The sequence below is a fragment of the Phocoena phocoena genome, chromosome 13 (genome assembly GCF_963924675.1).
Source record: "Phocoena phocoena chromosome 13, mPhoPho1.1, whole genome shotgun sequence".
NCBI classification, from domain to species: Eukaryota; Metazoa; Chordata; class Mammalia; order Artiodactyla; family Phocoenidae; genus Phocoena; species Phocoena phocoena.
In genome coordinates this window covers 64,591,836-64,616,026 of record NC_089231.1, presented here as the reverse complement: position 1 = coordinate 64,616,026, position 24,191 = coordinate 64,591,836, and the positions used below count along the sequence as shown (strand labels likewise).

At 44.7% G+C, this 24,191-nt stretch overlaps 1 protein-coding gene and 1 pseudogene across 2 annotated transcripts in view; both read left to right on the top strand.

The window, feature by feature from the left end:
* Nucleotides 1-24,191, top strand: part of MAPK1 (mitogen-activated protein kinase 1) — a 93,496-nt gene that overhangs the window by 51,748 nt on the left and 17,557 nt on the right. For both annotated transcript variants that reach the window (XM_065890583.1, XM_065890584.1), the window contains exons 2-5: nt 3,333-3,515; nt 5,250-5,439; nt 17,613-17,729; nt 23,996-24,110. In XM_065890583.1, the coding sequence (XP_065746655.1) occupies nt 3,333-3,515; nt 5,250-5,439; nt 17,613-17,729; nt 23,996-24,110 (605 nt within the window). The remainder of the gene's footprint in view (nt 1-3,332; nt 3,516-5,249; nt 5,440-17,612; nt 17,730-23,995; nt 24,111-24,191) is intronic.
* On the top strand, nt 9,894-10,203 carry LOC136133241 (non-histone chromosomal protein HMG-14 pseudogene; annotated as a pseudogene).

The window sequence follows — 24,191 nt, the reverse complement described above, 5'->3', positions numbered from 1 at the left end:
TTCCACATTAACTGGTCAAATATAGTTCTGGAATCTCTGTTCCCACCCACCCTGGCCCTGGAATTGACCATGCATTTGGAGAGCCCTGGCTCCTTTTTTTAATTGCTCTCTTAAGAATTGCTTGATGAACAATATACCAGTGTACAGTTTAAGTTTTGACATATTATACACCCATTAAGCTATCAAAACAATTAGATAATGAACATTCATCGCCTCCAAAAGTTATCTAGCTTCCATTTCCATTTGTATAATCCCTCCCACCCAGCAGCCCCAGGTAAACCCTTCTGATGTGCTTTGTGTCCTCATAGACTAGTTTGCATTTTATATAAGTAGAGGTACTTTTCTTTTGGTCTGGCTTCACTCAGCATAATTATTTTGAGATTCATCTGTGTTGTATATATCAACAGTTTGTTTCCATAATTTTATTGCTGAATAGTAGGAATCTACCGTTTTAAGAATTGAATGTGCTCACCTCTGGGCTTGACCTCCCATTTCCCACCATTTATGTATCTCAGGATAGAATTCATCTGGGACTTGAAGCTGCATTTATGTAAGATGACTGGGTGCTCTCAACAGCTTGAGCTCCTCAAGGGCACAGTAATAGTATAATCCTTGTATCCTGTTAGTATAACCAAATGGCTGGATAAAAGTTCCCTCCTGGGCTTCCCTGGTGGCGCAGTGGTTGAGTCCGCCTGCCGATGCAGGGGACACGGGTTCATGCCCCGGTCCGGGAAGACCGGGAAGATCCCACATGCCGCAGAGCGGCTGGGCCCGTGAGCCATGGCCACTGAGCCTGTGCGTCCGGAGCCTGTGCTCTGCAACGGGAGAGGCCACAACAGTGAGAGGCCCGCGTACCGCCAAAAAAAAAAAAAAAAGGTTCCCTCCTTTACTTAGGGTGTGTGTCTGTGTCTGTCTATCTGTCTGCGCCTCTCTCTCTGTTTTATTTATTTATTTACTTTAAATTTATTTTTTATTTATTTTTGGTTGCATTGGGTCTTTGTTGCTGTGCGCAGGCTTTCTCTAGTTTCAGTGAGCAGGGGCTACTCTTCGTTGCGGTGCATGGGCTTCTCATTGCAGTGGCTTCACTTGTTGTGGAGCACGGGCTCTAGGTGCGTGGGCTTCAGTAGTTGTGGCACACAGGCTCAGTAGTTGTGACTTGTGGGCTCTAGAGCACAGGCTCAGTAGTTGTGGTGCACGGGCGTAGTTGCTCCGCAGCATGTGAGATCTTCCAGGACCAGGGCTCAAACCCGTGTCCCCTGCATTGTCAGGCGGGTTCTTAACCACTGCGCCACCAGGTACACCCTCTCTCTGTTTTAAATAACATACCCAGTTCCAATTTCATCACTGAGTGTCAGTCGGTACTGTTGGAGGGGCACATTGACCATAAGCCCCTCTCCCCAAGCAGTCTTATTCTCAAAGGCAAGTTTATGCCCGTGTTTGTTTGACTACCATGCTTCAGTAAAACTGGATATTTATTTATTTATTTTAAATTTTAAAATATTTATTTATTTATTTTTGGCTGCGTTGGGTCTTCGTTGCTGTGTGCGGGCCTTCTCTAGTTGCGGCAAGCAGGAGCTAGTCTTCTGTTGCAGCGTGCCGGCTTCTCATTGCAGTGGCTTCTCTTGTTGCGGAGCATGGGCTCTAGCTCTGTGGGCTTCAGGAGTTATGGCATGGGGGCTTAGTAGCTGTGGCTCATGGGCTCTAGAGCGCAGGCTCAGTAGTTGTGACACACGGGCTTAGTTGCTCCACGGCATGTGGGATCTTCCCGGACCAGGGCTCGAACCCGTTTCCCCTGCATTGGCAGGCGGATTCTTAACCACTGCGCCACCAGGGAAGCCCTGGGTATTTATAATGTTGAGTGTAAACCAATATTTTATAATTATTTTAACCTGTGTTCTCTTTTGTTGAACTCAGGCTCTAAAATCTGAATTACCAAAAAAGTTTTGATTTCTAATAGTATTTACTCCCAGTGTTGAATAAGCTTGCTTGAACGACATATCCCTTTGCCTGTCTACCTAAAAATCAGTGGTTTGGGCCTTCTTGCAGCAAACCAAAGCAAAATAAGATTTGAGTAGCTATTCTTTTATTTAAGGAAATAGACATCATTTCAAAGTGTTGGGGTACCCGAGTGCAATGTATAAATGGTGTGAGAAAACTGAAGCTGAGTGAGACAAGGTCCCTCCTACAGCATAGTTTTGTGGTAGAGTCAAACAGATGCATCAGTAATTCTCAGTATAAGTAGACTGATAGATATCATTATAGAAGCACAAACTTGAGAATAAACTTATTTTACTGTTTCCTGTTTCTAGCACTTACCCAGAGGAGACCAGAAGTAATGTCTTACTGCCCGTCCGTGTTCTTTCATTGCTTCGGTCAGTGGACCAGATGTTGATACTTGTTAATATGAAAAGCTCTTACAGAAAAGATTCAATAGAATATTGTTCATAAAGATAGTAGTAATATTCAAGATTCAGATTCATCATAAAATTGAAGATAAAATTATTATTGCTTCTGCTTGGAATTCTATTAAGTCAGACCTTCAGGACAACTTGGAAAGAACTGGGCCCTATGTTATGGCTGTGAAGGTATTTTTTGAACAATACTTTTTAGGTTTTGTTATAAGACTACCCAAACATCTTGATTAAATTTCTTGTGGGGGGGGGAGGAAGAAATAGTCATGTCATTTTGCACGTAAGACAAAGTTGTTGCAAGCAATCAATGCATCCTCCTGCCCCACCTTTTAATTGAAGTATAGTTGACTTACAATATTAGTTTCAGATATACGGCATAGTGATTTAGTATTTTTACAGATTATGCTCCATTGGAAGTTATTACAAGAGAATGGCTATAATTTCCTGTGCTATGCAGTATATCCTTATTGCTCTCTTGGGTGCATTTTTGTTCGGGTTGAAGATGTGGTTGATGGTCAATTGATTGTTTCTGCTGAGTCAGTGGAATCTAATCCAACAGTAGGAAGTTGTTTTGGAGGCAGAAATGATTGCTCTCACCAGAATGCAGTTGCTGTTAAAAACAGTGGGAAAATGGCTTATGTGTGTCATACGCCCATGTTCCTGGGTTTATGAAAATGGGCATCTGTACAGTTCCCAGGGCCAGGCCCTCTGTTAGTTTTGAGATTCTGTGTGTGCTGCGTTTTGCCAGCCGCATCCTCCCTAGCTTAAGGCCTCTTTGTGGATTATACACATGCTTCCTTCACGTGTATGAAACAAGTGTTTGCCCAGAGTGCTAAACATTTAATACTTTACCGCCTTGTTCTGAGAACTGTTTTTAATGCCATCTCCCCTCCTCCCCTCCTTTTTTATTTATTTTTTTAGCTCTGCTTACGATAATGTCAACAAAGTTCGAGTAGCTATCAAGAAAATCAGCCCTTTTGAGCACCAGACCTACTGCCAGAGAACCCTGAGGGAGATAAAAATCTTACTGCGCTTCAGACATGAGAACATCATTGGAATCAATGATATTATTCGAGCACCAACCATTGAGCAGATGAAAGATGTGTATCCTTTTCAGGCAGCTGCTCCACTGCTCCGTCACCTGGTTGAGTAATGTAACTGGACGTGACTGCACTTATGGGGTGGAGGAAAAGTAATAAAGCACATTTAAGGGGAAACTGTACTTTGCTTGTCATTTACTGTAATACTTGCATCATTTACATTTTTTCTCTGATTCATTTTTTTCATTTGTCAGTAACTGATTTTAGTATCTTTTTGGCAAATCCAATATTTTCTGTCAGTTTCAGTAAAGATTTCCTTTAAGTGTATAGTGGAAAATTTTGGAGAACACCTTTTCCAGTCACGTGTTTGCCACTCAAGGTATGGTTTGTTATGATAGTGAAAAGGAAAGAGCAGTCGACTGTGGAAGAGGGTGCCCTGTACAGCACCTGGTCAGGTCCATACTGTCCTGATCTTAGCGCCATTTCACATCTGGGTCCAGTTTTCTCATTTTTAAAACTGGCATGCTTGCCCTCATGATCTACAAGGCTGGCTCAGCTCTGAAGTTGTGTGATTAACTATGACAAACATTTAGAAATCTGGACTAAGCAGGTAAAGGCTTGAGTAAAGGAGGCTGCCTGGGTAAAGACTGTGTTTGAAAGGTACAAGTGTGAAGTGTGCTGAGGAGGACCTGATGGGAGAAGGTTCCGGTTCTGGCCGCAGCAATGTTCCCACCAGTTTGCCCACTTCGCATTCTGCCCCTCCAGGGAGAGGCAGCTCACTATCTCCAGGCAGCCTTTCCATTTTTATTTTATTTATTTTTATTTTTATTATTATTTTTTAGCCTTTCCATTTTTAGACAGCTCTGTCACTAAGTTCTGATGATATTTTAAATGAAATGCCTCCTCCTGCCATCTGTTGTCCTGCTTTACCTTTTGCCTTGAAAATCACATCTCTGTCAGATGACAAGTTTTCCAGTCATGTTTCCTTCAAATTCTGTACCATGTCTCATCTAGCATGAATCTGTAGATGTGTAATATTTACACAGAAATGAATAAAAGAAATGCAAAAACACTAATGAAATAATATCGTGGTGAAGTTAAAACCTAGCCGCTTTTCTAATTTATTTTCTGTGGGAATGAATGAAGTTAGCCATAACTAAAATTTTATATGCTGAGATACACGGATAGGCAGGAAAACAAGAGGAGCTCAACTAGGACAGGCCCCTACCTAGCACAACTTCCAACAGTCTTACATACTTATTTATACTCTTAACCTTAACTGAAGAGTGAAGCAAATAGACTGAGGGTTGAGTTTAGTAGCAAATGTGTTCTAGGCCTGTGTTTCCAAAAGTTTTATGGTTGATTTTTGTCGAGAAGGAGGGGGACAAGAAGGGAGGTAAAAGAACAGTGACGTTTTGAGTTGTTGCTAGGCCAGAGAGGAGAGAGTGCCTGGTGCTGGCCCCCACCCTCCCCCAGCCCTTCCCAACAACCCCAGAGGGCGTCTGTTGATGGTGGACAGCTTGGAGACCAGGACTCATCCACACCACCTGCGTCAGGTCTCCGCTAGCGCATCACTGCGCATATCAGGCAGGTGTGGTGCCTGCTGTCTCACAGGACCTAAGAAGGAGTTCACGACTTTCCGATTCCTTCTGTTGAGGTGTACCAAGTTTTCATCAGGTTCTCATTTCCCTCCCGAGCCTCATGATGTCATAATGGACCCTTTGGCTTCGTTTTGTTTTCAGTGCTTTGCTAAGTGTAACCAGCTATTTTGGTGTGTTACCTTAACCTTTCCAAACAGATATATAGTACAGGACCTCATGGAAACAGATCTCTACAAGCTCTTGAAGACGCAACACCTCAGCAACGACCATATCTGCTATTTTCTTTACCAGATCCTCAGAGGGTTAAAATATATCCATTCAGCTAACGTGCTGCACCGTGACCTCAAACCTTCCAACCTGCTGCTCAACACCACCTGCGATCTCAAGGTCAGCTTGGTTATTTACTCTTAGGGTGATATCTGTTGAAAAACTCATGTTACTGGGGCATATTTATATTTATTGTTATTCAGATTTAAAATTACACCAGAAATACATGAAAACATTTATGGCAAAAAAAAAAAAATGCAAGTAAAGGGTGCTAGTTCTCTTTTCTTCTCCATCCCATTGCTCCTCCTTCTCCAGAGGTAACCACTATAACAAATTGGTGTATTTTCATCCAAAGTTTTTTCTGTGCTCTTACATACACATGTACTTTTTTACTTATGTATGTAAATAGGATTATGTGTACATTAAAAGATCTATTTCATTGGTCACCTTTTTCTTCGATAAATTTTATACAGTAAACACTCAGAAAACAGCAGAAAAGTTGACCTTAAAGATTTCGATTCCTAAATAATGCATTCCCAATAAATAGGAAAACCCTAGATCCTTTATAGTCCTTAGAGTTCTCTTAAAAATGGACAGCATTGGGCTTCCCTGGTGGCGCAGTGGTTGAGAGTCCGCCTGCCAATACAGGGGACACGGGTTCGTGCCCCAGTCCGGGAAGATCCCACATGCCGCGGAGTGGCTAGGCCTGTGAGCCATGGCCGCTGAGCCTGCACGTCCGGAGCCTGTGCTCTGCAATGGGAGAGGCCCGCGTACTGCAAAAAAAAAAAAAAAAAAAGGGGCAGCATTTATATATATTTCTATTTTAATACGTGGCAGAGCTAAATAAGGAGGGAGGTCTACAGCTGTCTCCAGTATGATGAAGGGAATGTGGATTCAGTCTAGTAAAAATGCATGTGAATTTAAGACCTAGATGAATGAAATGACATCCCATGTTCATGGATTGGAAGGCTTAATATTGTTAAGATGACAGTACTTCCCAGTTTGATCTACAGGTTTAATGCAGTCCGTATCAGAGTCCCAGGTGGCTTTTTTTGCAGAAATGGGCAGGCTGATCCTGAAATGCATATAGAAATTCAAGAGACCCAGAATAGCCAAAACAGTCTTATGAAAGAGCAAAGTTGGAGGACTCACACTTCCTGATTTTAAAACTTACTACAAAACTATAGTAATCAAGACATTGTGATACTGGCTAAGAGTAGGCATATAGCTCACTGGAGTAGAATTGAGTCAATAAATAAACCCGTTTTTTTTGTTGTTGTTGTTTTTTCATTCATTCATTCATTTAGTCATTTATTTTCGGCTGCGTTTGGTCTTTTTTTTTTTTCCCGATACGCGGGCCTCTCACCGTTGTGGCCTCTCCCGTTGCAGAGCACAGGCTCCAGGCACGCAGGCTCAGCGGCCATGGCTCACGGGCCCAGCCGCTTCACGGCATGTGGGATCTTCCCGGACCGGGGCACGAACCCATGTCCCCTGCATCGGCAGGCGGACTCTCAACCACTGTGCCACGAGGGAAGCCCCGCGTTTGGTCTTTGTTGCTGCGTACGGGCTTTCTGTAGTTGTGGCAAGTGGGAGCTACTCTTCATAGCGGTGCACAGGCTTCTTACTGCAGTGGCTTGTCTTGTTGTGGAGCACAGGCTCTAGGTGCACGGGCTTCAGTAGTTGTGGCATGCATGCTCCGTAGTTGTGGCTTGCGGGCTCTAGAGCACAGGCTCAGTAGTTGTAGCACACAGGCTTAGTTGCTTCGCAGCATGTGGGATCTTCCCAGACCAGGGCTCAAACTCGTGTCCCCTGCATTGGCAGGTGGATTCTTAACCACTGCGCCACCAGGGAAGCCCCAACCCATACGTTTATGATCAACTGATTTTTGACAAGAGTGCCAAGATCATTCACTGGGGAAAGAATAGTCTTCACCAAATGGTGCTGGGACAATTGGATAACCACATGCAAAAAAAAATGAGTTTGGGCCCCTCCCTGCCTGTACTATGTACAAAAATTAACTTAAAATGGATTAGAGATCTAAGTTTAAAGGCTGAAACTAGAATGCACTTAAAAAACACGGGAGTAGGGGCTTCCCTGGTGGCGCAGTGGTTGGGGGTCCGCCTGCCAATGCAGGGGATGCGGGTTCATTCCCCGGTCCAGGAGGACCCCACGTGCCGCGGAGCGGCTGGGCCTGTGGGCCATGGCCGCTGGGCCTGCGCGTCCGGAGCCTGTGCTCCACGGCGGGAGAGGCCACAGCGGTGAGAGGCCTGCGTACCGCAAAAAAACCCACAAAAAACACAGGAGTAAATTCTTACAAACTTGTGTTAGGCAGACTTCTTAGACATGACACCAAAAACACAAGCAACAACATTTTTTTTTTATAATGGATTTCAGGGAGTTCCCTGGTGGCCTAGTGGTTAGGACTCAGTGCTTTCACTGCTGTGGCCTGAGTTCAGTCCCTGGTCGGGGAACTGAGATCCTGTAAGCTGCGTGGCGTGGCGTGGTGTGGCATAGCCAAAAAAAATATATTTCATCAAGATCAGAAGCATGCACTACAAAGTAAATCATCAAGAGAGTGAAAAGACAACCCCCAGAATGAGAGAAAATATTTGTAAATCATATATGTGATAAGAGATTTATATCTAGAATATATGAAAAACTATTACAGCTTAACAACTAAAAGATAAATGGCACAATTTAAAAGTGGGCAAAGAATCTGAAAAGACCAAGGATCTAAAGAAGGTATACAAACAACCAATAAGTACATGAAAAGATGCTTGACATCATTAGTCAGTGGGGAAATGCAAATCAAAACCACAGTGAGATACCACTTCACACACACTACGATGATATAATCAGATGATAAGTGTCAGCAAGAATTCGGCCCCACGTGTATACCTGAGTGGAATGAAAACATGCATCCGCACACAGACAGATATAGAAATATTCATAGTGGCGTAATAGCCCAAAGGCAGAAATAATTCAGATGTCCAAATGACGATGGATAAATAGAATGTGGTGGATCCATACAGTGTAATAAAAAGGAATGAAGTACTGATATGTGCTACAATATGGATGCATCTTTTTTTTAATGAGTTATTTATGTTTTATTTTTGGGTGCATTGGGTCTTCATTGCTGCATGTGGGCTTTCTCTAGTTGCGATTAGTGGGGGCTACTCTTTGTTGCGGTGCGCGGGCTTCTCATTGTGGTGGCTTCTCTTGTTGTGGAGCACGCACGGGCTCTAGGCACACAGGCTTCAGTAGTTGTGGCACATGGGCTTAGTCGTTGTGGCTCGTGGGCTCTAGAGCGCAGGCTCAGTAGTTGTGGCACACGAGCTTAGTAGCTCCACGGCATGTGGGATCTTCCCGGACCAAGGCTTGAACCCGTTTCCCCTGCATTGGCAGGCGGATTCTTAACAACTGCGCCAACAGGGAAGCCCAATGTGGATGCATCTTGCAAACATTATTAAGTATGTGAGGGAAAGAAACCAGTCATAAAAGATCACGTATTGTAGAATAGATGTGTCTGTAGAGATGGAAGGTAGATAAGCAGTTGCTGTGGGCTGGTGGGATTGGAGAGGCATTGGGAGAGACTGCTGATGGGCACAAGGTTTCTTTTTGAGGTTATAAAAATGTTCTAAAATTGGATAGTGGTATTGGTCATACAGCTCTGTGATATAATACCAAAAACCATTGAACTGCACACTTTAAACGGGAGAATTGTGTAGTATGTGAATTATATCTCAATAAATTTGTTTGAAAAGTACATATAGATGAATAGCAGTGATCATTTTGTGGACTTCACTTCCACAGACGTTCCTGTGGGAAGCTGTGTAAGGTATACCTGACAAGGGAGTTGAGTGTCTGTCCCTGCAGTCTGAAAACTGATAGGTCAGGGGTCTGATAAGCAGTAGATGATTGCAGTACTGTCTGCTGTAACACACACAAAGGAGAGAGGTGAGTTGGTTCTGGCCAAGCTGTGAGGCATCGGGAAGGATTGTCGTGCTGTCCCTCTCAGCATGTCAGGCTTGCAGTGGGCGAGTGGCTGTGTTGGGCGCAGGCAGAGGGAACAACAGAAATATAGTAAGAATAAGAAGTAAGGGACGAGTGCACCAACACTGAGGCCTGCGCTGTGTGGCTGCAGCTTTGGTGATCACTGAAGTGTTGATCATGAAGAGCCTTCTGGAACTATCTAAAAAAGCAGTGGGTCCTGTCATCAGGCAGTCATCTTATCTGCTGTCGTTGGGTGTTTAAAGCAGGATGGCAGATGTCCTGTGAGACGTTGTGGAGGACAGCTTCCTGCATCAGATATGACTCGGTTGGACTCTGTCACCTCTTAGGATCCTTCTGAGTTAAATTCATATACTTCCTACATAGGGTGTAGCCAGATCCCTGTGCATGGATCTGTGCAAATGAGAGCCAGGTTGGCACACGAGGAATGGCCGTACTTTGTCGGCTCTTAGTGATTTTCTTGAAAACTTACAGTGAAGAGCGGCCAGGTAGCCCAGCTTCGTGAAGGCTCTCGGCGCGCCACGGCCCCCAGGCACCCGGCACGCGCCCGCCCCACCACCACTATGCCCAAGAGGAAGGTCACCTCCGCCGAGGGGGCGGCGAAGGAGGAGCCCAAGAGGAGATCGGCGAGGTTGTCAGCTAAACCGGCTCCTCCAAAAGTGGAAACGAAGCCAAAAAAGGTGGCAGGAAAGGATAAATCTTCCGACAAAAAAGTGCAAACAAAACGGAAAAGGGGAGTGAAGGGAAAACAGCCAGAAGTGGCTAACCGAGAGACTAAAGAAGACTGACTTACCTGCAGAAAATGGAGAAACTAAAAATGAGGAGAGCCCAGCTTCTGATGAAGCAGGAGAGAAAGAAGCCAAGTCTGATTAATATCACACACCTGGTCCTATCAGTGGTCCGTTTCCCTTCTTGTACAATCCAGAGGAATATTTTTATCAACTGTTTTTTAAATGCAAGTTTTTTAGTAGCTCTAGAAACATTTTTAAAAAGGAAGGAATCCCGCCTCATCCCATTTTTTAAGTGTAAATGCTTTTTTTTTAAGAGGTGAAATCATTTGCTGGTTGTTTATTTTTTGGTACAACCAGAAAATAGTGGAATATTAAATATGCGAGGCTTTGATTGTCTTGGGTGTCAGCTTAACATTCCACAGATGGAGGGTAGCTTTTATATCCTATAATACAAAGCATACTAAATGGCAGTTTGGAGTCAGTTGTCCATTTAATGTCTTAAACACTTTAAAATTACTTCTCTTCCCACATTGTTTTTGGTAGAATTGTTTCCTAAAGCAAACCACTCACCCCAGGATCTTGGCTCTCCTGGGCAGAATTTTGTGCACTTTGTAACATCTTTGGTCATGGTAGTCCAGTTCTTCTAGTAACTGTTAATGTGCTGTGACGATTGACAATTTGAGTATGTAGTGTATATGATATTAAATTGTGAATTAGTGGGACTTACGATGTAACAGCATATCAATATTTGAAGATATGGTACTTGATATCCTTTGAAGGAAAATTTGCCCCCAAATTTTAAGCTGGAAAGTCACTGGAATAACTGTTCAGAAAAGAATCACAACTACATGATTTTTTAGGTTTTTGGTACATATGTTGAGAATTGTGTACAAATTGAAATGTCTGTGTACTGATCCTCAAAACAGCCAATAAAATCTCAATTATGAAAGAATTTCTTGAAACACATGAAAAAAAAATTACAGTGAATATTTTTATGTCTCCTAGTGCTTTATTTTCTTTCTGTTTCTTATCACAGTCCTTTTATGGCAGATTGCTTTTGTTTGTTTTTGGAGAGCCATTGTTAATATTTTAAGTATGTAATATTTCTGGGCAAAGTTGACTTTTACTTTGACTTGAAAATGCTCGTCCTTAAGAAGAAGCGCAGAACTAGACTACTTTGTCTGTTGTCTCTTCACTGTTTGTGGACTTGTCTTTACCTCGGGCCATTTTATTCACTGCTCACCAAAATGGACACCCACACTGATATATATGTCTTGTTGGCCGTCTGCACAATCCAGGCATTGTTTTCAAAACGCAATTTTAACACACACTCAGAAACACAATAGGATGTTTTAGATATTTACAGCAGTGAAATTCACCCACATTTCAAAATGTCCATGTGGGATGTACATCATCCACATGGGCATGAATATTCAGGAGAGACTCTCATTCCAGAGATGAGTGTGGTATGTCACCGAGTCACCGATTTGCCGTGGGAGCGTGTCCAACAGCCGGGGCACGTGCACGTGGGAGGGTGGAGCTCTGGACTCACCGAATGCCCATCACATCCTCAGACCTTGCGGTGACCGTGATGCTGTCCCACGAGCCCTGTACCTAGAAAGTTTGTGACCAGTGGCCTTACTGACTTGTTATTTGGTCCTTTTTGAATTTTCAAGTAGGTAATAATGTCACATTTTCCATTAGCTTCTGTGTTACTAAGTATTTTCTAGTCTCGAGCCCTCAGGATATCAACTCTTCTCAGTGTCTTAGACCTTTAGTTTTTGGCTCTATAAACATGCTTTGTACTTGTTACCTGAAGCCCAGAGACCCAGCAGACACCAGCCTCTCAGGGCCCTCCTGAGACCCTCTCCTTGTAGGCTTCCTCTTTATTTCTGAGGGCCGCAGAAAAGCAAGGGCTGTAGACCCTATTTAGAGATTCTGCTTGCATATTTTTAATGAAACTGCCAGGGGAGTGTGGTCTCCAGCAGTCCGTGTCCTCGCCGTTTGCGTACTGAGCCCCTAGCAGCCCCAGGAGGAGTTCCAGGCTGCTAGGCTCACAGCACGTGTGGTTCTGGGTGTGCATGGGAAGGAGGACTTTGAAAGATACAAAATGAAACGTCTTTGGGGCTGGCTTTTGTTTTATGAGAATTTGAATTTGCTCAACCCAAAAAGTAGCCAAGTAGGAGTGATAGGTCATTTTATATTTCTTGTACTGTATCCTGGTTGTCTACCTTCCTTCTTATGGAATTGTAATGAATTTTATTACTTTTTTATTTTGAAGCCTTGACAGTTTTTTGGTTAATGCTGTATTAGCTTTCAGTGTTGTAGTGTTAAAGGAACTTTAAATCCCATGAGCTTTCCATTGATGACCATGAGTGGAGTTGTGAAATCTTTTTTTTTTTTAATATTTATTTATTTGGCTGCGCCGGGTCTTAGTTGCAGCACACGAGATCTTTGTCGTGTGCAGGATCTTTAGTTGCAGCATGTGGGATCTAGTTCCTGGACCAGGGATCGAACCCAGGCCCCCTGCATTGGGAGCGTGGAGTCTTAGGCACTGGACCACCAGGGAATTCCCGAGTTGTGCAGTCTTGTAGAGGTCTAAACCCTACATCACCCTCTTTATTTTTTAAATTATAATCAAAAATTTTGAGAACCTGCTGGTTCTGTGCCTTATACTAGGAGTGGAGGATACAAGTAATGGAACATGATCCTCCTTATACCAGCTCACTATTCTGAAAATTGGTAACTAAAGGGAAAAAAGGATTAAACATTTTCCCTGTCTTTCCAGTGAGATCTGGGCATCAGGGTAAGAAAATAGCCCCAGTTGATGAATGATGGCTCTTCCTTAAAATAAATGCCAGCTAATAAATGCACAAGGAATAATAAAATTAGAGAAGTCGCCATTTTGCAGCCTCCAGTGACGTAATTGATTTGTGCAATATAATCCCTGGACCCTCTGCTCAGACTCCAGTCCCCTGGGTGGGCTGCCACCGCCTCCCCATATGGACTCCCTGTTCACCTCACACCTAGACCGTGTCCTGATCTGAAGCCCTCTCTCAAGCCCACCGGGCTGCTGCGGTTCCTCCCAGCCCACAGTGACCCTCGGGCCACAGGACCCCTTCTGATGGCTTCCAGACAGGAGGAGCGACTGCCGCTTTAGTTCTTGTTTAAAGAAGGAAAAAAAAAAAAAAGAAGGAGCTGTACTGCAGCGTTCCGCATGGAGAAGGAATGCTGCTAATTCTAAAACTTGGGCTTCCCTGGTGGCACAGTGGTTGAGAGTCCGCCTGCTGATGCAGGGGACACGGGTTCGTGCCCTGGTCCGGGAAGATCCCACATGCCGCGGAGCAGCTGGGCCCGTGAGCCGTGGCCACTGAGCCTGCACGTCCAGAGCCTGTGTTCCACAACGGGAGAGGCCACCACAGTGAGAGGCCTGCGTACCGCAAAAAATAAAATAACTCTAAAACTTTTCCTTCTTCATCTTGCCACTCTGAACAATGCAGTTTTTTTTTTAACATTATTAAGTATTAATGTAAGATTTTACATTAATGGTAATGCTGTACCCTGGTTTTTACTTTTAAGAGATAATCAGTAGTTCAGATACTGTGAGAAGTGATCAGTACTAGAGTCTCTTGCCAGTTAATCCACCTGAGTTGCTATGCTTCCTATAAACATTTGAAATAAGGCATTTATTCACCTGATGTTGAGAGCCCACTCCACTTAGGGATAAAAAGTTAGTTGAGTATTGCCTTTTTCTAGGGACTTATATTCCAGCTGTGGGGATGGACATATATCCAGCTAACTGTCATGGATTGTGGGTATGTGCTTACATATAATACATGTCAAGCAAAGTATTACCAGAGTTCAGAAAAGTGAGCTATTCGTGGGATTGGTGTTGGTTCCTGGGAAACCTCTCACAAGAGGTCACTTTCATGCTGGTATTTAGGGTCAGGGAATGGTGAGCATCAGGTCCTCAACTGAGAGGGCATCGCGGAGTCAGGAAGGGCATGGAACTGTTGGTAGGAGCAGATGTGGCACAGAGATGGTAGTGGGAGACACCCGAGCAGACAGTGTGTGGAGGGTCTTTGCTTAAAGAATTTGGGCTTTATTTACTAGGCAGAGGGGATTGGTTAAAAGATTTTTGAGCCAGAAAGGTGATTTATGTTTCAGAAATAACACTCAGGCAGGAATTTCAAGGAGGACTCAGATTGCAGTCAGGTAAAGCGAGTCTCCCTAATTCCAGACAGACTAAGGCCCTGTCAGTTGAGATGTTGGAGGGGCAGCCAGTTGAAGAGCCACTTGGGGAGGTTTCAGCTGTGGGGCCACCCTTCCCTCACACACCCCCAGGCAGTTGCTCTGGTTTCCCAAGGTCTTCCTGTGGCTGGCATCTCTTCAGTGTTCCAGTGTCACTGCACGTGGGTCCTCCTCAGAGAGGGCTGCTCCGTCTTAATACGCACGCTGTCCGGCACCACTGTGTTAGCTGTGTCTTGCTCTATAACAATCACCTCAAAATGTAGTGGCCTTCCAAAGAAGAAGAAATTGAGGATAAAAAGACCAAGTGAAGGCAGAACACAGAGGGTTTTTTGGGCAGTGAAACTATTTCTGTATGACAGTGTACTGGTGGATACATGTCATTACACACTTGTCAAAACTCATAGAATGTACACCACCACGAGTGAACCTGAAGGTAAACTATGGACTTCAGGTGATAATGATGTGTCAGTGTAGGTTCCTCGACTGTAACAGACGTCCCGCTCTGGTACAGGATGTTGATAGTAGGGGAGGCTCTGCCTGGTGGGGGAGGCAGGTGTACATGGGGAACTCTTTGTACTTTCTGCTGAATTCTGCTGTGAACCCAAAATGGCCCTAGAAAAAGAAAATCTGTTATTAAAAAAAAAATGTAGTGGGCTTAAACAACAAGAATCATGTTTGAGCTCATAGTTTCTGCAGGTGAGGAGTTCAGTCAGGGTGCAGTGGTGGGCGGTGACTGGTCTCTGCTCCAGCCTCTGGGCCTCGGCTAGAAGATATGGGGGTGGAGCCTCAAGTCATCTCCCACAGGGCCTGGCAGTTGATGCCAAGGAACGGCCACGTGTAGCCCACGTGGCCTGGTGTCCTCACAACATGGGCAGAGGGTTCCAAGTACCCCAGTGGAGAGAGCCAGGTAGAAGCATTTTATGATTTTTGTCTCGGAAGTCTCACAGCATCACTTCCACTATATTCTGTTGGTTTAGGCAGTTACAAAGGTTTGGCCAGATTCAAGAGAAGGGAAGATAGATCCTGCCCTCTTGATAAAAATTCAGCCAAAGATCTTGAAACAGGAGCGTGGGTAAGGGTTATATTGGTATGACCCTCTTTAGAAAAATCCAGTCTGCCACAGCTGTGTTTAAAGTTGCTCACACCACTTATCCTGTCTTTGTAGATGTTTAAGAATCTGATCAAGCCTCCCAAAGTGTGGCTTCTGTTACTTTGTCCACGCTCCCAGGGGTGTGTGGAGACGTCAGCCTTGGTACTTGGCCTCACTGAGCTGGGAATTTCCTATATGCTGGTTCTTTTTAATCTGGGTTTGTTTTGTGGTTCCACTGACCCACAAAAAGCTGTGGATGAAGTCTGGACCCATCCACGCTGTGTGGGGCTGAGAGTAGTAGAGGGCAGTGAAGGATCTGGGAATCCTGGTCAGGGGCTTGCGGTGCATTTACTCTGCTGCTGAGATGCAGTATTTCTTCTCTGAGCACACGACTCAGAATATGGCTTCAAGTGTCCATTTACATGCAGAAGGCAGACCAAGTGCTGAGCTTTGATTGAACTTGAATCAGAGGATGAAGTGTTAGCCCTGAAAAAAGAGAAACTGTGGGCTGTATTGAAAGTTGAAGCCACACGGAATTGACGTGAATTGGTTGTAGTCCAGCGTGGCAAATGGTGACTTCTGGATGGCTTAGAGGACCCACCTTTGCATGTAAGGCGAAATTGCTCCTCTCTTGCTTCCTGAGCTGGAATCACGCCTGCAGGGATTGTACTGCTAGTGAACTGAGTATTCCTGCAGTTCGTTTCATGGGACTTGGTAGAATAGGCTCTAAGGAAACAAACAGGGTGCAGGTATGTCAAAAGCCTCAAGATCAGTCAAGCTGAGGTTAGAGCTTACCACGGTCCCCCTGTAAAACTTACGGCCCTCCATCAGCCCGATCCTCTGACAGGCCCGGGACTGTCGAGGGTGCGACAGCATCAGCAAGCTGGCCGGCTCGAGAGGTGAGGCTGGTGCTGGGGCGCACGGGGTGGTGATGGAGGCCAAGAGGGGACTGTCAGCTGCAAGAGGGCCCAGACAGCCTCACCATGCAGCTCTGTTAGGGTGTGCTTAGAGCATAGCCTGTGGAAGAGCAACTGGGGAAGCAAATGTGCCATTGGCTCCTTTTGAAGATGCAGTGACAGTATGTCAAAAGATGGAAATTGGGCAACACAGATACGTCACTTCTCTTGAATGCTGCGGTCGAAGCAAGCAGCAGGGCCTGTGAGGTCAGAGGTGCCACATGGGGATGCCAGTGTCCAAGGCTAGAGGGAAACACTGGTGAAGTGGATGGGAGCATTCACAATCTTTCTGAATTGTCGAGAACTTCAACTATGGGATATCTGAGCAGAGGTTGATGTCCATTTATGTCTCATGAGTATCTCTGAGGTGTGTCCCTTCCTCCTTATCCTATTTTTATGGCCTGAGCTGAGACCCTTTTCACTTCTTAGGTGAATTAAAGCAATAAGCCTCCAAAGTGATCTCTGTCTTCCAGGCTGCCTTCTGCTAGACTCTGGCCTGTCTTTGTTAACATCTCTCTCTCTTTCTCGGGTTAGTTCCCCAGGAGCTAGGAATTAAAATATCCTGCAATTGTACGGGATTAAATATGTTATAGTTACTTTCCTTATACATTGGGGCTGGAGTAGCATCAAAGCGTTGAATGGTGAAAGGCCAGCAAGTACTTTTGTGAATCAGGAGAAATTAGAAGCTGGGTGTTTGTTTTTTTAAAAAAGATTCATCTTCGATATGTGAAATACCTTTTAAAGGTTTGGGAGTGGGTTTGGCTACATGGAGGGGGAAGGAGGTAGGAAGAGCAAGTGGAGGACCAGCAGGAGGTCAGGTCTGCGGAGAGAGGGCGAGTGTGGGAGAGGAGCTGATCCCACGGTGATCACCCCCAAGCGTCAGCAGCAGAGGTCTGGTCTCCTAGTCTCTAGTGGGTAGCCTTATTTTCTGAGCAGAACAGTTTTTGTCAAGTGGCCTAAGCAAGGTTGCTGTGGGATAAGCAGATAATGATAGGTGAGGATACTATCCTCTGAAGATGTGTTCTGTTCAAGGCTCCTCCAGCCTGTTCCTGTCTGATGTGCGGCAGCTGCCTTTCAGATTGTGGTGAGGATTAGGTAAGAGTGAGTGTGTAGAATTCCAAGAAGCATCTGCCACATAGGAATGGTAGCAGTTACTTGTCATCATTACTGCTGTTGTCTTTTTTGTGTTTATGATGTTTTGATGTTAAATTGGTTAGAATCTCTAAGAACGTGTCCTGTTATTTTCTCTCTTAGATCTGTGACTTTGGCTTGGCCCGTGTTGCAGATCCGGACCATGATCACACAGGGTTCCTGACGGAGTACGTTGCCACACGTTGGTACAGGGCTCCGGAAATTATGTTGAATTCCAAGGTAAGGACCAAGTTTGCATAAAAAGAAAACCAAGAGGCAAAAGAACTTTGGGCGTGAATTGCAGTAAGCCTCCCACTCAGTAAGTCTCTTTCAACCTGGGTTGAGGCCTAGCCTGTCTGGTCAGAACCAAGGTATGTCTTTGTCTCCCATTCAACACTGAACTTCTGGGCCCTCGGCTGGGGTAGTGCTGATGTGTTACAGAGTTGGAGGGCCCGCCTCCCTAGTCACTGGTACAATGAATGTTCTGTGTCCCACCCCCTGGTCAGCTCTCCTGCAGTCCTACCTGGGGCAGCTTTCACTCCTGTGGCTGCCACTGCCAGGGTCAGGCTGGCTCTATGTCAGAGAAGAGCTCTGTATACGGTGTGTGTTTCTGTGAATGCGGACCAGAGCTTTTCTGTAAAGGTCAGACATACCTGATAATGAAGAATGCCCCTTTAGCAAAATTATAGTATAATTGGAAGAAAACATTGGTGTGGAAAAAATTGGAGCTGCTATAATTCTTTCAAAATTATGTGATGGTCCTGCTTCCAAATGGTAGTCCCTGCATCTGGATCAAAAGCACACTTCTAACAAGGTCTTTGTCTGGGTCATAAGGAATGATTGAAAAACTTATAAAAGCAAGAGAAAGTGAAGTACAACATCCTTGTTAGGTGTATGAGCAACAGTGGCAAACAGTGAGGGCTGCTGTGGGGATTCAATTTTGTTTTTTATTTATCTTTTGGGCATGCCACACAGCATATGGAATGTTAGTTCCCTGACCAGGGGTCAAACCCGTGCCCCCTGCATTGACAGCACAGAGTCTTAACCACTGGACCACCAGGGAGGTCCTGGAGTTTCAGTACTTTTAATATATCATTTGAAAATAGTATTTGAATAAGGTGTCACATTTGAGAAGTTAAGTGCACCTGACATCTAATATCTAATCCTGTATCTCATATCTCAAGACAGATTCTTGATCTCAGTTCCATCTTCCATAATGTAACATTAATATACATGAAGAAAAGCTATAAAAATAGGGACTTCCCTGGTGGCTCAGTGGTTAAGACTCCACACTCTCAATGCAGTGGGCCTGGGTTTGATCCCTGGTCCAGGAACTAGATCCCTCATGCATGCTGCAACTCAGAGTTTGCATGCCACAACTAAGGAGCAGGCAAGCCACAACTAAGGAGCCCGCCTGCCTCAACTAAGACCCAGTGCAACCAAAAAAAAAAAAAGAAAGAAAAAAAGCTATAAAAACAAACTTTGGACCCCATGTTCAGGTGTAGGAACCAGAAATCATCCTGAGAGGCTTCTTGGGAATGAAAAGAACAGGTGTAATTAGCCCATAGGCTGCATTCTCTTTCTCCATCCTTTACGAGTCAAAGGGCTTGGGATGTAGGTTGCTTTTGTGAGGAAACGGAATTTGTTTAAAGCAGTTAGTTATTCTTGATATCATACCTGTGTTTAGTTTAGCTATGGAAATAAAATTTCATTAAAATAAATTGCATTGTAAAGAAGGATTTGGTGTAACAGATGTTTCAAAGGAGAAAATGTTGTGTTGCTTCTCTCATAATTCTGTACGACAATCCCACACAACGGGTTCTTGCTGTGGATAGATGGGCCACGTGACAGCCTATCCACGCCAGAGGCGCCCATGTGTGCAGCAGTGCCTGCCAGCTGGAAGGAAAGCTGTCCTTTGCGTCCTGGGGCCTTGTGGTCTTACAGCATCCGTCCCCATTTGAGCCGCTCCCCTGTCTTCACTTCTTGGCCACCGTCCAGGGGGAAGTAGCCAGGAGGGTGGCCTCTGTTTTTGCAGAGTTAACTGTAGTCAAAACTGAGTTTGAATCCTTTTTTTATTTATAGCATCTCTAGCCTGAGAATGTTACTTCTAGCAATGTATTCAGGATTTTCTTTTTTATTGATTTAGAACATTTTCACACCCACAGAAGAGAGTCCAGTGAACACCCATATTCCCCTTACAGCACTAGATGTTGACATCCTCTGCCTCCCTCTCTCTCCCGTCTCTTCTCTCTCTTCCCTTGTGTCAAACCCTCTGATACTTCACCAACATAAACCAGCACTGCACACCTCGACTGATGCTAGGAGTTCACTAATACTCCCGAAAAGGCGGTGTGCTTCCCCACAGCCGCGGTACCCTGCGAGCGCCTGTGACGGCTGGCGCTCATTCAGTGCCATCCCAGTTGTGTGTGCCCCCCCCATCTGGGACAGTCCTCCCGCCTTCCTGGCTTCTCCATGACACAGAATACTTGGCAGAGCACAGAGGTGGTGTTGTGCCCAGCGGGTCTCTTTCTGAATTCTTGGGACTGGCTCCTCCTGATTAGGTTTAGGTCACACTTTTCGGGCACAAACCCCACAGAGTCTTGGAAGCCATGTGTGTGGCTCCTCTGTTTCCTGGCAGCCTCTCCCCCAGGGGTGCGCCCTTGAGGACCATTGTCTCCATTGCAAAACGTGATTTTCTAAATTGATTGTTTCTTTTACATCGATGAGCTGGCATTCATCTGTGAAGAAGAGGTTCCCCCTTTTCTCTTTCTCTTCCTCTGACCCCTGTCTTTGTTTTGAAAACATGATTGTGGACTCATGGTGGCTGTGGGGGTTTTTTGTTTGTTTGCTGTCCATTATCTTTTTTTTTTAATATACTCATTTTCCCAGCTTTGGCCAGCTAGAGCGCTCTGTGTGTGTATATTTGTAACATTTTCAATTCGCAGAAACATTGCAAGAAAAGAAAAGGCAGGGGTTCTCAAACATTCCGTTCTCAAGACTCCTTCAGTGTCTGAATGTCTAAAAATTTGTCCAAGACCCCAAGCAGGTTTTGTTTATGTGGGTTTTATTTATCAATATTTACTATATAGAAATTAAAACTGAAACTTTTCTTTTTTTTTGGCTGTGCTGGGTCTGTTGCAGGCTTTCTCTAGTGGCGATCAGGGGCTACTCTTCATTGTGGTGCATGGGATTCTCATTGCAGTGGCTTCTCTTGTGGAGAACAGGCTCTAGGGCACATGGGCTCAGTAGTTGCAGCTTCCCAGACCAGGGCTCGAACCCATATACCCTGCATTGGCAGGCGGATTCTAAACTGCTGAGCCACCAGTTTGGGGCCCCAAAACTGAAACTTTTTAAAGTATTTATTAATTTTTAAATTTATTTTAAAATAAATATTAAAAAGTTAGATAGTTCTCATTTTAAAAATGTTTATTTTCCACAACAAAAACATTTTAGTGAGAAGAATGGTGTTCTCATCTTTGCAAATCTCTTCAGCGTCTGGCTTGATTTGAACACTGCTGGATTCTCACCTGGTTCTGCATTCAGTCTGTCAATATGTTGTTTTGGTGAAGTTAGTGAAGAGTTAGTGAAGAGTCTTCGCACGAAGCTCGGAAAGGGAGAGTTAGTAGTCTTTTCAGCTACTCTTGGCTCATCATTGATAACCACACCAAAACCCAGCAGAGGAAAGGCTAATTGCCACGTGAAATCTGAAACCATGGCATCCATTGCTCTTCCTAACACCAACACCCATGCGTAATTCTGTAACACTGAGCGTTAGGGAAGCACGGTTCACTGTTGTCACGTTTCACGTATAATATCCTGTAATGTCATGTAACCTCTAGAAAAATCTGTACACATGTGAGAGAATGAGTGAAGAGGAAAACAGAATCACAGTCGTATTAAAGCAGAGGGAAGCCGCCTCACAGAGCTGATGGCTGGAACTGTCCACCCTTCACCTCAGATGCACACTCACCAGCTCTTTGTTTTATCCCGTTTGCTTTTTCATTCTCTGTGTGCCTGTTTTTGTGAGTCGTTTGAGAATGGATTATAGATGTGCACCTTTAGCACTAAGCATTTCACCGTGTGTGTCCTTAGAACAGTAGTTCGAATGTTCCCTGAGGACATTTGGTTGTGTTTAGAGACATTTTTGGTTCTCACAACTAGTAGGGGAGGTGCTACCGGCATCGAGCAGTGAGAGGCCAGAGCAGTGGCGAGCACCCTGAGGTGCGCAAGCCAGCCCCCCGACAAAGACTTGTCCAGCCCAGGGCGGCAGCAGTGGAGGTGAGAAAGAAGGGTGTTCTCTCCCATGACCATAGTACAGTAATCAAAAGTGGGAAAATTAACACTGATCCAATAGTAATGCCCCGTTTATATTCAGATTTTGGATATTGTCCCAATAATAACCTTTATAGCTTTTCTCAATATGTGTGCAAGGCTCACACGTTGCATTGTTGCTTTAGTCGCCTTTAATCTGAAATAGTTCCTCAGCCTTTCTTGACCTTGATGTTTTTGAAGGGTGCAGGTCAGCTACTTGTAGCACGTGCCTCAGTTTTGTGTCATGCATTTGGGGCGTGAATAGCACAGAAAGAGTGTTTTCTTCTCAGCTCATCATCTGTCACATCAGGAGGCATACCTGGTTTGTGTCGGTATCGGTGAAGTTCATGTTGATCTTTTGGTTAAGATGGCGTCCTCCACGTCTCCGCCATCATTATGGTTATAGTTACTGTTAATTATAGTAATAATAATTACCACGTTGGACTTCCCTGGTGGCGCAGTGGTTAAGAATCCGCCTGCCAATGCAGGGGATACAGCTTCGAGCCCTGGTCTGGGAAGATCCCACATGCCACGGAGCAACTAAGCCTGTGCGCCACAACCACTGAGCCTGTGCTCTAGAGTCCGTGTGCCTAGAGCCCGTGCTCCGCAACAAGAGAAGCCATTGCAATGAGAAACCCACGCACGGCAACAAAGAGTAGCCCCCACTCGCTGCAACTAGAGAAAGCCTGCGTGCAGCAACAAACACCCAACGCAGCCATAAATGAATGAATGAATCAATCTACGAGGAAATTGTGGGAAGATACTTTAAATCTCTGTAATTTATTGACGAGAATTGTTTTGAAATTCAGCCCATTTTATCAGAGCTGTAGATCTGATCATTAATTCTTTGATTTTCAAAAAATACTTTGCTATGTTTCCATAAACTTTAATATTTGGATAAATTTTTTTCCCTCTAGCTTTTCTCCACATTTCTTCTTCTATTTATCACTATGCCTAAGCATTCTCCATAAAACTCAACTTATATAGTAACATCTTTTTTTTTACTGTTGTATGATCATTCTTCCATGTCTTTTCACTGAATTCCTTTAAAAGAAAAAATACACCTGAAAAATCAATAGAGAAAGGAGATAAGCAATAGGGATCAGTGAGACATGAAGGAGCCAGCACGTGCTTCTTTTCGGCAGAGATCATGGGTAATTGTTGTGTTTTGTGTTTAATGATTTTCAAAATAGATAAAGATATTCTGGAAATGTAGCAATGCCCCCCCACCTTTTATAATTAATTTATTTGTTTTTTATTTTTATTTTTTGGCTGCTTTGAGCCTCGTGGCTGCACTCAGGCTTTCTTTAGTTGCAGCAAGTGAGGGCTACTCTTTGTTGCGGTGCACAGGCTTCTCATTGTGGTGGCTTCTCTTGTTGCAGAGCATGGGCTCTAGGCGCCCGGGCTTCAGTAGTTGTGGCTTGTGGGCTCTAGAGTGCAGGCTCAGTAGTTGTGGCACACGGGCTTAGTTGATCTGTGGCATGTGGGATCTTCCCGGACCAGGGCTCAAACCCGTGTCCCCTGCATTGGCAGGCAGATTCTTAACCACTGCACCACCAGGGAAGTCCAGGTTTCCAAAATGAGTAAGTGGGCCACAAATGTCCTAAAGCAATCAGTGGTTGTCTCTATTTTTTTCTTTTTCCAGCTTCAGCTTACAAGGATTCTGATTCTTTCTCTCAAATCATTTGAAAAAAGAAATGAAGTAGGGCTTCCCTGGTGGCGCAGTGGTTGAGAGTCCGCCTGCCGTTGCAGGGGACACAGGTTCATGCCCTGGTCCGGGAAGATCCCACATGCCGCGGAGCGGCTGGGCCCGTGAGCCATGGGCACTGAGCCTGCACGTCCGGAGCCTGCGCTCCGCAACGGGAGAGGCCACAACAGTGAGAGGCCCGCGTACCGCAAAAAAAAAAAAAAAAAAAAAAAAAAAAAAAAAAAAAAGATATGAAGTATACTGCAGAAATTCTAACTTAATAACAAGTTAATCAACTTTGAAGAGAGAAATAAAATCAAGCAATCTGGGTTGTTTAGTGTCTTATAAGAAAATCAAATGATATTTGTCTCTCCATGGTCCCTTATTTCTGAATTATAGAGCCAGAGGAGAAGCTGACACTCCGGCAGCCCTGTGCCTGTCATGCAGAAAGGTCTCGTTGTGTCATGGAACAGCAGAGGTCATTCATCTTTTCTCCTTTCCACTGCAGGGCTACACCAAGTCCATTGATATTTGGTCTGTAGGCTGCATCCTGGCAGAGATGCTCTCCAACAGGCCCATCTTCCCGGGGAAGCATTACCTCGACCAGCTGAACCACATTCTGGGTAAGGTTCGTGAGCATTCTGGGGACCCACTGTGTACATCAGAGTACCCTCAGGAAATTAAGAAGAGTTCCAGCAACTCTT